Genomic DNA, 15,926 nt, shown 5'->3' on the forward strand with positions numbered 1-15,926 from the left:
GGTCTGAGGCTCGAAACCGGTGGGTAGAAAATAAACCTTTGGGCTAGTTCAAGTGGATTTAAAGGGAATTATCTATTAAATTGATAAATTATCTAAATCCCTAAATCATATTGTTTCTTAGCAGTAAAGACAAGTTAATTATATTAATTGATCTTAATTGATTAGGTCTGATCCTTATGAATACCGTACCCTAGTAGACCATGGACCTATGAGTTAGGGCAAAAGTCATATAAAAAGGGGAGATAATTCATTGTTAAGACACACAACTTTTCAACAATCAACTTGAGACAAATCCTAAAGGCACATTAGTTTTGATTATAGCTCTACCGGTTTCAACATTGGCAGGGTTGTCCCTGAGATTTTGAGGGCCCTGTGCGAAACTTAAATTGGGCATCACATAATCTAATACGAAAATACTATAAAAATTTGCCATAACTTAATGTCATAAACAATTTTTTTTATAACTAAAATTCACCATCAATAAATATGCAATGACAATCAGAAACCAAATTCATAAAAATTTAAATGTTTCCATTTGATAAAGTTAAATGTTTGGTACAAAAATAAGCTCCTTGTGCCCCTGTAAGGTCCTTTGCTGCCTCCAATAAGCAATCTGTGTTTAATAGGAAAAAAAAATTGGCAATCACAAATTAAAGAGTAGTTGCACACAAATGTCATTAACAAATTAGATTATATTGCATTAAACAAAAAAGCAACAACAAAAACATACCTGATTATCCAAAAATCATTCACATTGTATTTGCTGTCTTATTTGAAGAATTAAAATTATTACGAGAGCTTTTACCCCAAAAGAAAAAAAACCACAGCTAGTACAATACTAATGTCTGAAAATTGATCTTCTTGAATTTTTAGAAGAGAAATCATCAATCAAATGTTCATAATCAAGTTTTTCAAGAAGTTCACTTTCAATTGAAATCAAAGCTAGTCCATTTAATCTTTCTTGCGACATAGTTGATCGCAAGTATGATTTTAACAATTTTAATTTTGAAAAACTTCTTTCTGCAGATGCAACCGTAACAAGAATAGTCAATAGGATTCTATATGCAATAAATGCATTTGGAAAACAATTTAATCTTTTCAAGCAAAAAGCCCGATTTTTTCTCTTACAATTCCAAGGCCTCCCAACAACAGCTCTTGTCTAGGCCCAGCCAAAATCAGCCAAAATAATCTTGCCGAACAGCAAAGGACAAGGAACAATAAGAGAGAAATTGAAGCCCACCCTTCTTTGTTCTCCTTCAAGCTTTAGCCCACCTTGCGGATTTTATCGCGGTTGAGCTAGAAAAAGGACGTGGCGGGAATTTGTAGATTTGTCGTCCGAGCTCCGATTAGGATGCAAAATACCATTTCGGAAAGGGAACGACGCCACGAGTCAAACTCAATACTTTGCAGTGACGTATGATGGATTTTGGCATTTTGAGGTCGTTTGGCATCCCAAAACTGCTTCCAAAGTTTCGTAGTTAATTTCCGGAATAAATTCTGCATTTTAGTTTTAATGTAATAACTCCCCTAACAGCTCAAGGGTTGAGAGATGTGTATTTAGACAGGTTTGGTGAACGGGCGTCACCCTACCTCCTACAAACCATCACTTGGTTACCACTCAGCAAGACCCGAGTCATAAGCACTGAGGCCCACAAATTTTCTTCCTGAAGCTTCAACAACCCAAGTCTACTTTTCTTTTAAAGGTACCCAGCTACCAACAAACACTGAGGCTAACACAGCTTTTATCATACATTCCAAGTGTTAACGCAACTTCTAGCTTGACAACTTGGGGGACTAGGGACTGCCCTACGGCTCCCACTGAACCTGGAATGCTCGGTCATGATCACACAAAAGCTTACAAGTTCCCAACCCAGAAGTCACTTCTTGACCGCGAACTTGGGGGACTACTGTTTACACCATAATCAACCGAGCATGTCCAGTCTCAAAACAACTAGCACCAGCAGACACGCCTTCTCTCCTGCCGAAGGAAGACACTCTTCCGAGGTGCCAAGCACCTGCCGAAACTCCCGATTGCCAAGGCTCACAAACTGCTAAACCTAATTCTAATGACACGTGTCACCACCGCGGCGACTTGCACAAAGTCCCACATCGGAAATCTACACCAACCTCCCACTTTCACTTCCCTATAAAAAGGGAACAGTACTCTAGTAAGAGGGGTAACTACTTTTCTACCTTTTACTATTACTCTGCAAAAGTTATCCTTCTTAGCTGACTTAAGCATCGGAGAGCCTTCGGCCGGCACCACACCGGTGTCCAGAAGCAACGATCTGCTTCTCCCATTTTTGTCTTCTGCAGGCTAGCCTTTCGAAGGTCCGGACCCTCTCCCTGCTGAAGGCGAATCCCTTTTATTTTCTCTAAGTTGACCCTCTCCGAAAAAGAGCATCAACACAACTCAACAAATAAATCCTCCCCATCGACATCAGAAAACTTGTCATTTTTCAAAATGCTTTCCAGATGACTGCAACTATTTTTCAAATCGCAATCATCCAATGAATTTAACTTCTCTGAAGTAAAAAAAAACCCAAAAATATTCTCATACTCTTGATATTGTTGAAACCTTCTTCGTAAAGAACCAATAGTTTGATCCACTAAATACAAGAAATAATCAATTCTAAACTTTTCTTCAGCTGATTCAGGAATTGATTGGGATGGCTCACAAGTATTCTCATCAAAATGTTTTTTTCTACTAATTTTTCGCTTCTCAGGAAACACCGGGTCAATTCCCATGTCAGCAACAATTTCTTTAGCAGTACACATAGCTTCTGTAAACCCATTTTCTCTATACTTTTCAAAAAAAAGTAATCAACCCTTTCACTTTATCAATAGCAACATCAATAAGCATGTCTTCAGATTGTAGTTTTTGCTAACTACATTGACAGAACCTAATATATCATACCAAATAACCATCCCCAATAAGAACTCAAAATTTCCAAGTTCATATGTTGCCAAAGAATTAGCTTCACTAGTTATTTTGGAGTCACCGTCACTTTCTGCTAATTGAAGTAAAGCTTCTCTTAAATCTGCAGCTTGGAATCTTATTGCTCTTACACTTTCAATACGACTTTCCCAACGTGTAACTGACAATGATTTCAGAGTTAAGTGTTTAACATTATCTTTCAATATCTTCCACCGCTTTGTAGAATTAGCAAACAATGTATAAATACGTTGTATGATTCCAAAAAAATCTTTTGCTTTTCCACAAGAGTTTGCAATATCACAAAGTGTTAAATTAAGACTATGACAACCACAAGGTGTGTACAATGCTCTAGGATTTACATCCAAAAGTTTTCTTTGGACACCTTGATATTTCCCACTCATATTTGATCCATTGTCATAGCCTTGTCCTCTCACATTATCAATATCAAGCTTAAGTTTTTGCAACACCGTTTGCAACTCTTCAAAAAGTCCTTGTCCTGTTGTATCATTCACAATCAAAAATTCCAAAAAGAATTCTTCAACCTTTATTGGATTAGTAGAGACATCCACACATCTTACAATCAAACTCATTTGTTCTTGGTTGCTAGCATCTGGAGTACAATCAAGAATCACAGAAAAATATTTAGCTTCTTCAATCTTTTTAAGGATTGCACTTTTGAGTTCAGAAGCTAACAAAAGTATCAATTCATTTTGAATCTTATGACTAAGATAATGATAATGAGTCTCTTTATCATCCATACGTCGAACATGCTCCTTCATAACTGGATCCCACTCTGCAATCATTTCCACTTAGCCCATAAAATTTCCATTGTTTATATCATGGATCTTCTCATTACTTCCACGAAAAGCCAAACTATATTTTCCAAGATATTTCACAATTGAAATTAATCTTTTTAATAAGTTCCTCCAATGCTCTTTCTCTTTCTTGATTCGGTTTTGAACAACTCCGTCAATTGTTTTATTTTTCTGCAATTTAATATGAAAATCAATCCAAGTGCTCATATGATTAATATGTTCAATACTTGTCTCATGCTCTTTAAGTCTGCCACTAAGATGTATCCAATCTTTAAATCCCTCATTTGCTAACTGACTTTTTTGAGGCCCTTTTTTAAATAACTTACAACAAAAACAAAATACTTTGTTAAGATCCTTTGAATACACTAGCCAATCTCTATCATGTTGCTCTCCATTTGGCAAATAACGAGTGTAAAATGTTGAAGAGAAACATCTATGTAAATGATCTTTAGGACTTTTTCCTATTAATAGATCTCTTACAGGACCTTTTTCCACTAATAGGTCACGGAATTTGGGATCAATATTATCCCAATTTCTTGGATCATAAATATCCAATGGAATGGATTGGCTTGGTTCTTCATTGAATAAATCAGTGACGTTCTCATTGTTATGATTTTCTATGTCTACATCTTCAACACCTTCATTATGATCATCAATATCAGCATTTTCATTATCATCATTCTCATTCTGCTCAGCATTACCCACACATTCATCCATATTGTTTTCAATATCTTGCAATTCCTCAACATCATCTTGTTCTTGTTCATTGAAAATATTTTCATCAATTGTAGCATGTGATTCTCTAACAATGAATCTATCAAGAGCTCCTCTTTGAGATTGAGTCAATTCCTCGATTTTTCTTTTTCTAAGCCGTTTTGTGTATCCAGAAACGTATTTTCTAGTAGGTGGCATGTTTAGATTACAAAGAAAAATTCCAAAACCCTATAACCTGGAAGAAAACCCCAACAAGAAATAGATAAATATTTCTACAAACTATATTCTCATACAACCAATCATCAACATGATAATAATTTAATAAAATAAGTCATGTAATATATAGAATAGATTGAAATTTTGATACATACCTGAATTTGAATTGAGATTTGAATATGACTATTTGATTTTGAGTGGTCTTTATGAATTCAGGAATTAGGGTTTTCTCTTTTTGGTGTTCAAATTCCTGAAATTGAAAGAATAACAAAAATTGTCAAAGGATTGAAAAAAGAAGAACCAAAGAGAAATTGATGAACAATGATGATTACTTACCCAAAAATCAGAGTTTAAGAGAAAGAAGGAGCTGTGAAGCTTTTTTCATGGTGTTTTGAATGAAGAAAGTACTTTTCTTGGAGGAGAAAACCTTTTTTATTTTATTTTTGAGAACGTTTGGGGGATATATCATATATATTCCTCCTTTGGTGGGGTTAAGCTTCCACGTTGCCTGTTTGTAAAAGGCTCTCTGTTTTTTTATTTTACTTAAAATTTATAATTATGTAAAGTTGAATGCAAAAATAATATCAAAAAAAGCTAGCCAGTAGAACGACCTCAAGGAGCATCGAACTCGGGCCCTTTTACGAAAGAGGCATGCGCTCCATCCAACTCCCCTGAAAACGCTGTTGTGCAAATATCCAGACGCTATACTATATATACGATTCATATAATATTAATATATATATATATATATAATATAAAGAAATTTTTTTTCGGGGGCCCTTAAGAATCGGAGGCCCTGTGCGATGGCGCCACTTGCACCACCCCAAGGCTGCCCCTGAACATTGGTATAGATTTTCAATTGATCTCTATCAATTGAAGGTGGTGTTCTTAATTGCAGTACAAGTTCTTACCTCGTCCCTCGTCCCTCGACTGTTACCAAATTTCTTAACACTTTGAAGTTGTTCTAGTGATCCATAGATAACGCAAAATGGTAACTAGGGGTGGGCATTCAAACTGGAAAACCAAGAAACCGGGCCGAACTGGACCCAAAAAAATTGAGTTGACCAAAAATTAGACCAAACCGATTCTAACCGATTCCAATTTCGTTTTAACATCTCTAAAATCCGGACCACACCAAACCAAACTGGAATCAAATAAAAAATAGAATATATTTTGGTGGCCCAACTACTAATCCCATGATTTTTCTCACTTCCCAAACTTAACTGCCAACATCTAACCTTACCTAAGCCCCACAACTAAAGCCCATCAACCAACACCTAACCCTAAAGCCACTTTTTCTTTCCTTTCTCTCTCCCTTATCTTTACTTTTTCTTCCCTTGCTCGCCGCTTCTCTCTGTCTTTCTTCTTCTCTCTCTCTCTCTCTCTCTCTCTCTCTCTCTCTCTCTCTCTCTCTCTCTGTATTTTTGTGTGTTCTTCTCTCTACCCTCTTGCTATGAAGCCTTCTTCATAAACTGGTTATGACGATCCAAGGGCTAGATTCAAGCATCAAAGTCTCATGCAAGGCCATGAAGAGCCGCATAAATATGTCTTTTGTGGAGTTTTTTTTTAAAGGTTATGTGGAGTTTTCATAATATGCCAAATTTCTTTTGTGGGTTTCATTAGATTCGTGTTTGTTTATGATTTTTTATTTAGATTCATATAGAAGGATAAATGAACTATTTTGGATCTCATTTATGTTTATTATTTCCTTTGGGTTTCTAATCTACGGTTGTTTCATTTCCTTCTGTCTATGTGACTTGCCAGAGAAAAAGTGGAAAAATGAATAATGAAATGGATCATGTGATGTTCAAATGAAGGCTACAATATAAAAAACAAGAATTAAATGAAACTGGTAGAATCGAACTGGAATTTGGGAGGTTCGGATTGGTTCAACTCTCTTAGTCATTTTTAATAAAAACCAGACCAAACTAGACTGGATGAACAATACGGTTCTAGTTTTAATTTTAGGTGAGAACAAGGCCGAACCGGATCGCGCCCACCCCGATGGTAATAGTCCTAGTTCTACCCATATGTCTATGTCTCAGATATGGCCCCTTGTTTACTCAATTTTTGTCTTTATTTTCTTTACTTTGTATTAGAGAAATATTAAAGTCCTAATTTGTCTTGAGGTATAGAAAATAATCAACAATGAATCAGTTTCCCATTCAATACACAATTGTTTGGTTAGAAGTCAGGTTTCTTGGTGCGCAAGTTACTTTAATTTCATTCAAATCTGTTAGGGTTTAAAACAGCTAATAGTGGCACGCTTGCAATTAAACACAATCTCTGGCCTATTTATGAGGCTAGGAGATTTGTGACCCTTTACGATTACACACAATGAAAAGGGCCTCTAACATTGTTTGTCATAAAAATTTGACAATGCTTATGAATCATAAAAAGGCTTTTTGAAGAAGTACTATCAAGTGCTTTTTTAGGGCTTGTTTGGGAGCAATTCTAGGAGGGCCAAAATCACATACATGTAGAAGCATCTCCCACATTCTTCTCCATATAATCACTTTAAGTAGGCCTCATCATTTGGCCCGCGGGCTCATGGCCGAAAGGGGCCTGCCCGACCGATCAAAAAAAAGCCCGGCCCGGCCCGTTATGGGCTTTGAGATGGCCCGGCCCGTCTTGGGTCGGGCTAGGCTTGGGCTTGGGTGTCTAAAGCCCGGCCCGACCCGATTAAGCCCAAGAAAGCCCGCCCCGGCCCGTTAGGCCCGCATACATATATAATTATGTATAAATAAGAGTTTAGGTTTAGGATTTTATCACCTAAATCACATATATAATTTGTTTCATTTCATTTACTTTTCTTTACTCATTCCTAGTTTATAATTGGATGATTAGCACATTAATTTGTGTCAATTATTAATTCAACAATTACATATATATAAATAAAACGAACAACATATCACATCACCAAATATAATCATATCACGAAACATAATTGTACCACCAAATATAATCATGTTTTTCTTGAACACATCACCAAATATTTGCATATTTATTCATACCATCCTTTAAAAAAAATATTTGTTTGATATTTATTATTTTTTTAAATTATTTCTTAAAACGTATTACGATCTAATTATGTAATAACCTAAAAAATAATACTTGGTTTTATAATTTTTGTGGAAAATCTTATTAAGTTGTGTAACTTTATTGGGTGTTTTATGAATTTGGTTTGATGTGAAAATATTGGAATTAAGTGAGTTTAATCTTAAATTTGGACTAAAATGCCCTTATGATTAAGTTTATGATTTTTTTTTAATGAAGTAGGCCCGTTTAGTCCCGGCCCGATGGGCTTTTTCAAGCCCCGGTCATGGGTCGGGTTTGGGTTTTGAATTTTCTAAAAAAACCTAGGCCCGATATTTTCTCTATCCTCTTTAAAAGCCCGACCCGCCCAAGCCCATTGAATTTGGGGGCTAGTCCGGCCCGGCCCATTGACGAGCCCTAACTTTAAGTGATTTTAAGCAATTATGAGAAGAAACACCTCCCACGTGCTCTTATGTGCTTCTTCATAAAATTATTTAAAAATAATTATATAAATAAATGATTATTAGTCTATATAAAATCACTCTCAAACGAGTGCTCCGTATAAAAACGGGTTGAACTTTTGATAAAGATAACATACTTTCTAATAAAAGCACTCATAAGTTGGGTAAGACCCAACTTTGAACAGCAAAAAGCAGTACGTTTCTCCGCCTGCACTCTGTCACTAATGGCGGTCCCCCCCACTAATATTCCTCCACGCAAGCCGAAGAGACCCTGATGACGCAATCAGCGATCCTATTGGTATGCAAATGGGTGGAACTGCGTCACCCCCCACTTCGCCGTAGTTGTTTTTCCCCATCCCCAACCTTACAATTATAAATATCCGAAGGCCCGCACTTGGAAAACTGGACCGTTGGATAGTGGAGCTGAACAGAGTGAAAAATCATAGACTTGTAGAACTCGCAGCATTTCTTCACGAATTCAAATCTGTCTTAGGGTCTGTTTTGGTGCTCACTTCAGGTTCATCTTTTATACTTTTTCTATATATTTGCTTGTGTCAATAATAATATTTCAAGCTTCTTGTATCTGTTGTTGTTCTTCTCTGAAATGTGATTTTGAAGTTTTTTATTTTTTTTCTCTGTTTGATGGAATTGATAGAATTTGTAATAATGGTTCTTATTGTTGCACTTGAATGGTTTTGACCTATCCACTGTTTTATTATCTGTGTGCAATGTGATATTCTAAGAAAATGATAATGGATTTGTATGAATGTTACAAAAGAATTTGGATTTTAACGAGTGAAGTATAGCTGCCAACCATAGTGATTTCATGAATAATCACTACCATTTTGTCAATTGGGGCTGTAATTTTATTCTCATTTGGTTAGGAAATCCGGTTTGCTGAGAAAAAGATGCATATTTGAGGTGTAACTCAGTTTTATCTTTTCCTTTTCTCTTTGGGTGTTTTCTTTCAGGTATTTTTGGGCTTCTGACTTCTTTTTTGGTTGGAACGATGTCAATTTCCGTAAATTCATCGGACCGGGTTTGTGAAAATGGAATCCAGCATGTTGAACTACTTCCTGCAACCAATGATGTCCATGGAGGAGTTATTGTAGACATGAAGGATGCTATGGACGCTCAGCACTTTCTTACTCTGCTTAGGGCTTCAATCTCACAATGGAGGAGAGAGGTGCTATTATCTATTATATATTTTATTCGATGTCAACTTGTTCATTAGACAATTTTCGTTTAATAGTTTGATTGCTTTATTTTTTTCAATCTAGTATACATCTAAGTGATGCGTGTCGTTGAAGTATTATTGGTTTTTAGTTGCCGAGCTGATGATAGAAATCATAATTAGGGATTTGAATTCACTGATTGAAGGTAGGCTAAATCTAACTGCTCTGGTCACAGTTCATCACAGTGTATACCCTGGTAGGTTGATGTGAAGTGTCAAGCATGCTGCCTTTATTCCTATACAAGAAAGAAACTATTCTCGCTTTATGGATGTGTGCTGGGATTGACACGTTTTTGAAGTAATACCAAGTTGCAATCGAGTATCAATCATATCAGAGTCTTGTTTCAGCTACAACTATTTTGCAGGGACATATTTATGATGGGCATCCAATTTTATAACAAGTTTACAAATTTCAGTTTATCTTGAGAAAGAAAAGGAAGATTTTCTCAATCTGGTAACATTAGCCTTGAAACTGTTACTCAGCTCTGTCACACCCTTGGCCAAACCTTTGATGGAGTCTTTAATCAATATTTTAAGGATATTAAAGGAAAGGTTGTAGAGTAAAATTCTTCTCCTCTCATTCTGCATCATCATGAAGAGCATAAAGAAAAGTATGAAAAAATTAGAGGTTGTGGATTGCAATAGTCAAGGATAACATGAAACTTTTGGAACAAGAATTATATGATGTAGACATCAAGCAAGGCAAGGGAGACTATGAAGCTCACAAAACATGGAAAACACTAAGGTAGGAGTCATGCCATTTAATGAGCCTGTCAAGGAAATGGTTATAACTATTGATTTTATGTTTCCTGGTCAATCCACTTGTATGGCTGAAAAGGATTCATCTGTTGATCTTGCTAGTTGCTATTTCCGGCGCTAGATGAAAAAAACTGGTCGAAGCTCCAAAGTTGCAAATGAGTACTGTGATATTACAAAATTTGAGATTGATTTTCTTAAAATCAGGTGAGAGTAATGGAGAACGATGAAAATCATAATTTCAGGGATTTTTATTGGGGAATTTTGAATGCAGATTTTACTTTTAGTTGGTTTTGGATTAGCTCTAGATATTAGATTTTGCAGATCGACTTTAAAAAAAAAATTATCTTCTTTGCCTTCCTATTGTTCTTTTTTCTTTTCTTTTCATTTCTTACTTCTTCTCTGTCTGTCTGTCTGTCTGTCTGTCTCTCTCTCTCTCTCCGTTCTGCATCACGCAGTGTGTCAGAATATGCTGTACTTTGATCCATTTCAATAAGATAATAACCATGGTTTATACATCACTTTTATATAATGACTGTGTACTCATTTCAGTTCTATTCTTACTTACCATCTTTCGTTTGAGAGGATTCCAAATGATATTCATGGTTACTGTTGAAAAATGGCTTTCAGTTTTGGAGAAACTGCTCAGTCTCAAAATTTGACATTGGTTTGAAACCAACTTTTAATAAATCCTTAGGTGTCGACTTGAACCCAAGTCATCTGTCGAGAATTCTGTCGTGGTTGATTAATATTTAGTAGTGTAACTGAGATACGAAGTTGAGGTACGTGGTAGTAGGTAAAATCTTTCTTTGTTTACAATGTACCATCATATGGTATGATCTTTATCTAATAATTCAGCATGCCAGCCGTTTGACATATACGTAAATCTACTAATATGTATGCATGTATTTATGTTTGTGTATGTGTGTGATTAATGAATTTGGCAACATGGTTTATCTTTTTCTTGGTGGATATTCTGATTGTTTCTTCCTTCTATTCAATAATTTTCATATTCAGGGGAAGAAGGGTGTGTGGATAAAACTGCCCATTGAGCTTGTAAATCTTGTCGAAACAGCAGTTAAGGTAATTACTCTGCAGTACTAATACATTTGCACCGGAACTGTCTCCATGGACATTTTAGTAATATCAACCCACAAGGTTGTTCTTAGTTGTGAGTTGCATTTTAAATGGGAACGTGACTGTCTTGATAGAAAAATAAAATATGAGCTCTGTGCTTACATAGAACCTGGAGGTCTTTGAACTCATACTCTGCATAGCTCTCATAAATACGTATATGTACAATGAAAAATAAGGCAACGAGCTAATACTCTACATAGCTTCTGGCACAATAGGTTTTAACTTAAAGAAACTAAATTTCAACATAAAAATTTGTTTTATTTATTTTTCTTTCATCTTCTTTTTTTTAATAAATAAAAAATCAGGCAGTTAAGGTACAGTGCAGTTATGATTTGATGACAGCTTTATGTCATGTTCTGCCCATTAATCTTGATAAATCTGTTGTCTTGGCTTACACCTATTATGTTGATGCCAGGAGGGGTTTCGATATCATCATGCTGAGCCACACTACCTCATGCTTGTTTATTGGATTCCTGAAACTACTAATACTCTACCTGCAAATGCTTCACACCGAGTAAGTGTTGGGGCTATTGTTGTGAATGATAAAAAAGAGGTACTTGCTCTTATCTACCATTGCTTAATTGTTTTGGATAAATGTAAAACACTGAGTAGCTGCTGGCACTATTGTTGTCTACTATTGCTTATCCATTGGACAAAGGTAGTACAAGAGAATCGTGTAATAACACATCTGGATGCATTTACTGGTCTTCTAATTCAGCCTTGTTCATCACCCTTGTTCTTCTGTGTTTCTGATACAGTAGTCTTATCTTTTGTCTTCAGTTTGTCAACCTTGTCGTCATCTGTTGTTGGTTTTGAAATTAGATTTCTTCTGCGTAGATGCTTGTAGTCCAGGAGAAGAGTGGCAGGTTCCAAGGAACAGGTGTGTGGAAAATCCCAACTGGAGTTGTTGACGAGGTATTTACCTTAAGGTCCTGGACTAAGAAGTTTTTTAATTATTCAAAACTATGATGCTTGTTACTTTTGGACATTAAATGAGCTCTTCAATATAGGGCGAGGATATTTTTAAGGCAGCTGTAAGAGAAGTTAAAGAAGAGACAGGGGTAAGTTCTCAATGTCTATCAATATATATTGTTCCTTTCATACCTTGTAGTTTATGTTACCAATATTTTGGTGTGATGAAGACCACTGGTTTTAACTGCTTCAGATTGATGCAGAATTTTTGGAGGTATTAGCCTTCAGGTACAAGTTTGCACAGTCTTGAATCACTGTATGTTTTGATGGAATTGTTATATTATATCGAATTTGATTGGATTGGGAAAAACTAAGTTATACATGTCAGAAAAGTCTCCAAAACGGGATAAGAAAGTCGACCCAAGTTCTCCTGGTATCTTTGGCTATCTAAATTATATTTCAAGGATGTCACTGAAAGAGGGGTCACCTTGAAGATTGCGTAATTACTGGTTCACTCTTAGGAAAACCAACCTCATACAAAGTTCTTTTGTCATTTGAGTCATCTAGATGCTAAACTCTTTTTATATTGTGCTTTCCTAGAAAATGATAAAATGGAAATAGTTCTGCAGTTAGAAAAAATAGGAGATACTCAATTCTGACTGAATCAAAAGCGGGCTTAAGATTAAGCCAATGGTTCTTTCTCTAATCTGGTCCAGCTCCAATTCTATCTCCGATGAGCATAAATCCTACTAGAGTACTGTGCAAGAGACTGGAATCAATCATGTAATTTGTTGGTGTTTCTTTTACTGCTTTTGGGGTCCATCAAAGGCTTTGCTTCTCATAAATACCAAATTTGTGGAACTTCAAATCTTTTCTTTTCTTCTTCTTTATATATAGTATAATATATAAACATAATATTGTGAAATAGTCATGGTTTCGTGTTACCTTCAGGCAATCACACAAGTCATTCTTTGAGAAGTCAGATCTATCTTTTGTGTGTATGCTGCATCCTCAAACCTTTGACATCGAAAAGCAAGAACTGGAGATTGAGGCAGCCAAGGTACTTCTTGGTTGATAATGTGTTTGACATGCTGCTCAAATTTAATTTTGGTAGATCATAATGTTTCAAACAATAAAAAAATAAAAAATTCTCTGTGAACTTAAGCAATCGTTGCTTCTCTTAAGACATGCCAAAACTCAGATTCTTTCAAATATGAGAATTCAGTCAATTGCATACACCAATTGACTAAATTTTATGGCATTGTTTTATTTCATGTAGTGGATGCCACTTGAGGAGTATGCAGCTCAACCAGTCACCCAAACGCATGCGCTCTTCAAGTACATTCTTGAACTGGGCTTGGCAAAATTAGACAGAGACTATGCTGGCTTTTCTCCACTGCATATAACATCAGTTTTTGACGATAAGTTGAGTTTTTTATATTTGAATAGGGCAGGAGATGCAGTGCCTAAGTTCTCTTGATCAATCATCCTAGATGCTTTTATCATTTTTTTTCTGTAACCCTACAATGTTTTATTATTTCAATTTATATTCCCTCCATTTATCTGTGTTTTCTGTAATGTTGGACTGGTAGTAAGTAGTATAGATTGAGAGTATAAAGAATAGAGTCATAACTGATCACTTGTGATTTCAAGGGAGAACAGAGCATTTGCTTTTGTGACCAATGGGGAACAAACAAGGACCAAATTTGAGATCTCTTCTAACATTACAGGGAAAAAAAACCACTAAATTAATTCAGACCTAATTGGTAAAAACTAAAACAAAAAATATTTGATGTGAAGCCACTGTCATCAAATTTAAGGTATGTTGAACTCACAAACGTGCTTGTACACATCAATGGCCTAGAGTCACCCACGCGTAGATTGTTGTTATTAGACTCTCCCATTCCAAAAACAAGAACATAAAAGAAAAAGATATGGGTCATTTATTTATTATTATTTTTCGAGTTGTCCATATATTGTAGAAGCATGCATGTAAGTTAAAGCTTGTGTGCTACCTGTACATTGTTATGACAAATGGTCTGCCATGCGGCACCAAATCCGGGATTCAGAAACCCACAGTTGGAATTCTACAAAATGAATTAATCCAATATAGCTTCCTCACTCATAAGTCATTTCCCTGTACATTCCTTCCTATATTTCTTTTCAACTTTTCTTCCTAGCCAGAGGATAGAGGAGGAAGCAATGTTTCCTGCAAAACTTTTTTTTGTCACAGCATTCTGTTTCTCTGTCTTCTTCAACCTTGTTTTCACTGGGGAGATTACTAGAGATGCCATATTTTCTCCCACAGATTGTGCCAATTGCCCTACATGTCAGTGCCCTCCTTCCATTCCAAATCCAGGGTACCCTTTATATGGCCCTCCTCCACCAGGACCACCACCCCCACCATCAATTCCTAGCTACCCGCCGCCGCCGCCTCAACAGCATGGTCAAGGAAAATGCCCCCCAACTCAGCCTGCTCAAGTGCTGCCAGTACCCTCAATATCTCTCTCCACCAGGTGCCTCAGGAGGATTTGTGCCTTACCCTGATGGCACCCATGCAGGTGCAGCTTCATCTGCTTTGCCAATCTTCCTTTCAGTTATGATGCTGTTGTTGTCCTCCTCAGCCGTTTTCTTTTAAGTCTGCATGCTATTTTCTGGTCTTTTTGTGTAGGAGTATATAAATTTTCTAAATCTCATGTATGTAGGCAATAAACCCTTTTTAATATTGTCAAAGGTAGGTTCTACTTTTATTATTATAATTTTGTTTATGAGTTCTGCAACTTGGGTTCATGTAAAATGTACTTAATTAATGTAATCTTCTCACTTTTCCGAAATGGATCGAAATCAATTGGTAATGGGTGGAGAAATCCGCGACGCTATAAACAACTAAGGCAAAAGGCTTTCATTTCCCATGTCGGACAAATACTCTCAACATGAACTGCATGCGTGTTACACAGAGAGAGAGAGATCGGTGTTTTTGAGACAGAGGTCGGTTTGTCTGTCTGTGCCACTGCCAAGTAGCAGAAAGAGCTTGATCTTTCTGGATTGATGTATGCCTAGTGACAAACTTGTGACGTTCTTTGAAATGAACTTATCCACCTTGTGTTTGTATGTATGTTGTGCATGACGAATGCCAAAATATGTATCAATTGCTGGCGAATTTGAATTGCTCTGCTAAACGGTATACAAGACGTGAGCAGCTATAACTCTCATACTTATCCAATTCACTTTCTCTCATATTTTTTGTGCTGAGCTGATACGTCTTGAAAAGAAAACTTGAAGTAGAGATGTAATCATCCTCTACTTTTCCATGATTCGCATCAACATAATCAACAAGCTCTAAATTCTCTGTGCGTTCGTAAATCAATATGTAAACCTTTGTTCTCAATAAGTACCCGAGAATCTTCTTTCCAGCTATCCAATGTTGCATTCCCGGATTTGATTGAAATTTTCACATTTTGCGGATGCACAAGGCTATGTCTAGCCTTGTACATACTTATGAGTACATAATGCTTCTAATTAGAGAAGCATACGACTTGTTCCTCAACTCAGCTTCTTCTTCTTTATTCTTGGGGCAGTGCAGTGGCTTTTCTGTTACTTCAAATGTTTGTTTTCTCAAGCCTATTATTCAAGCTAATTAATGCCTAACACAAAAGTAGCTTCTCTGAAATCCTTCATCTCAAAATTGTTTGAAAGTAGCTCCTTAA

The 15,926-nt window shown here is 36.2% G+C and overlaps 2 protein-coding genes and 1 pseudogene across 2 annotated transcripts; 1 reads left to right on the forward strand and 2 right to left on the reverse strand.

Moving 5' to 3' along the window:
* Positions 1-838: 838 nt before the first annotated feature.
* On the reverse strand, positions 839-3,756 carry LOC148919052 (uncharacterized; annotated as a pseudogene).
* On the reverse strand, positions 3,748-4,843 carry LOC148919053 (uncharacterized). The gene is made up of 2 exons (XM_089048773.1): positions 4,096-4,843; positions 3,748-3,924 (listed from the first exon to the last, which is right to left on the reverse strand). The coding sequence occupies exons 1-2, from the start codon at positions 4,663-4,665 to the stop codon at positions 3,748-3,750; spliced, it is 747 nt and encodes a 248-aa protein (XP_088904899.1). The 5' UTR covers positions 4,666-4,843.
* A 3,516-nt stretch (positions 4,844-8,359) lies between these two features.
* On the forward strand, positions 8,360-14,999 carry LOC103326699 (nudix hydrolase 10-like). Its single transcript, XM_089048774.1, is given in 12 exon segments — positions 8,360-8,697; positions 9,152-9,366; positions 11,188-11,253; positions 11,723-11,860; positions 12,145-12,222; positions 12,318-12,368; positions 12,473-12,501; positions 13,165-13,279; positions 13,499-13,669; positions 13,671-13,703; positions 14,329-14,676; positions 14,678-14,999. Coding segments are annotated over 11 exon segments (1,386 nt in total). The 5' UTR covers positions 8,360-8,697; positions 9,152-9,189; the 3' UTR covers positions 14,858-14,999.
* Positions 15,000-15,926: the final 927 nt, after the last annotated feature.

Source organism: Prunus mume, linkage group LG3 (assembly GCF_029339155.1).
Source record: "Prunus mume cultivar Tortuosa linkage group LG3, ASM2933915v1, whole genome shotgun sequence".
Lineage (NCBI taxonomy): Eukaryota > Viridiplantae > Streptophyta > Magnoliopsida > Rosales > Rosaceae > Prunus > Prunus mume.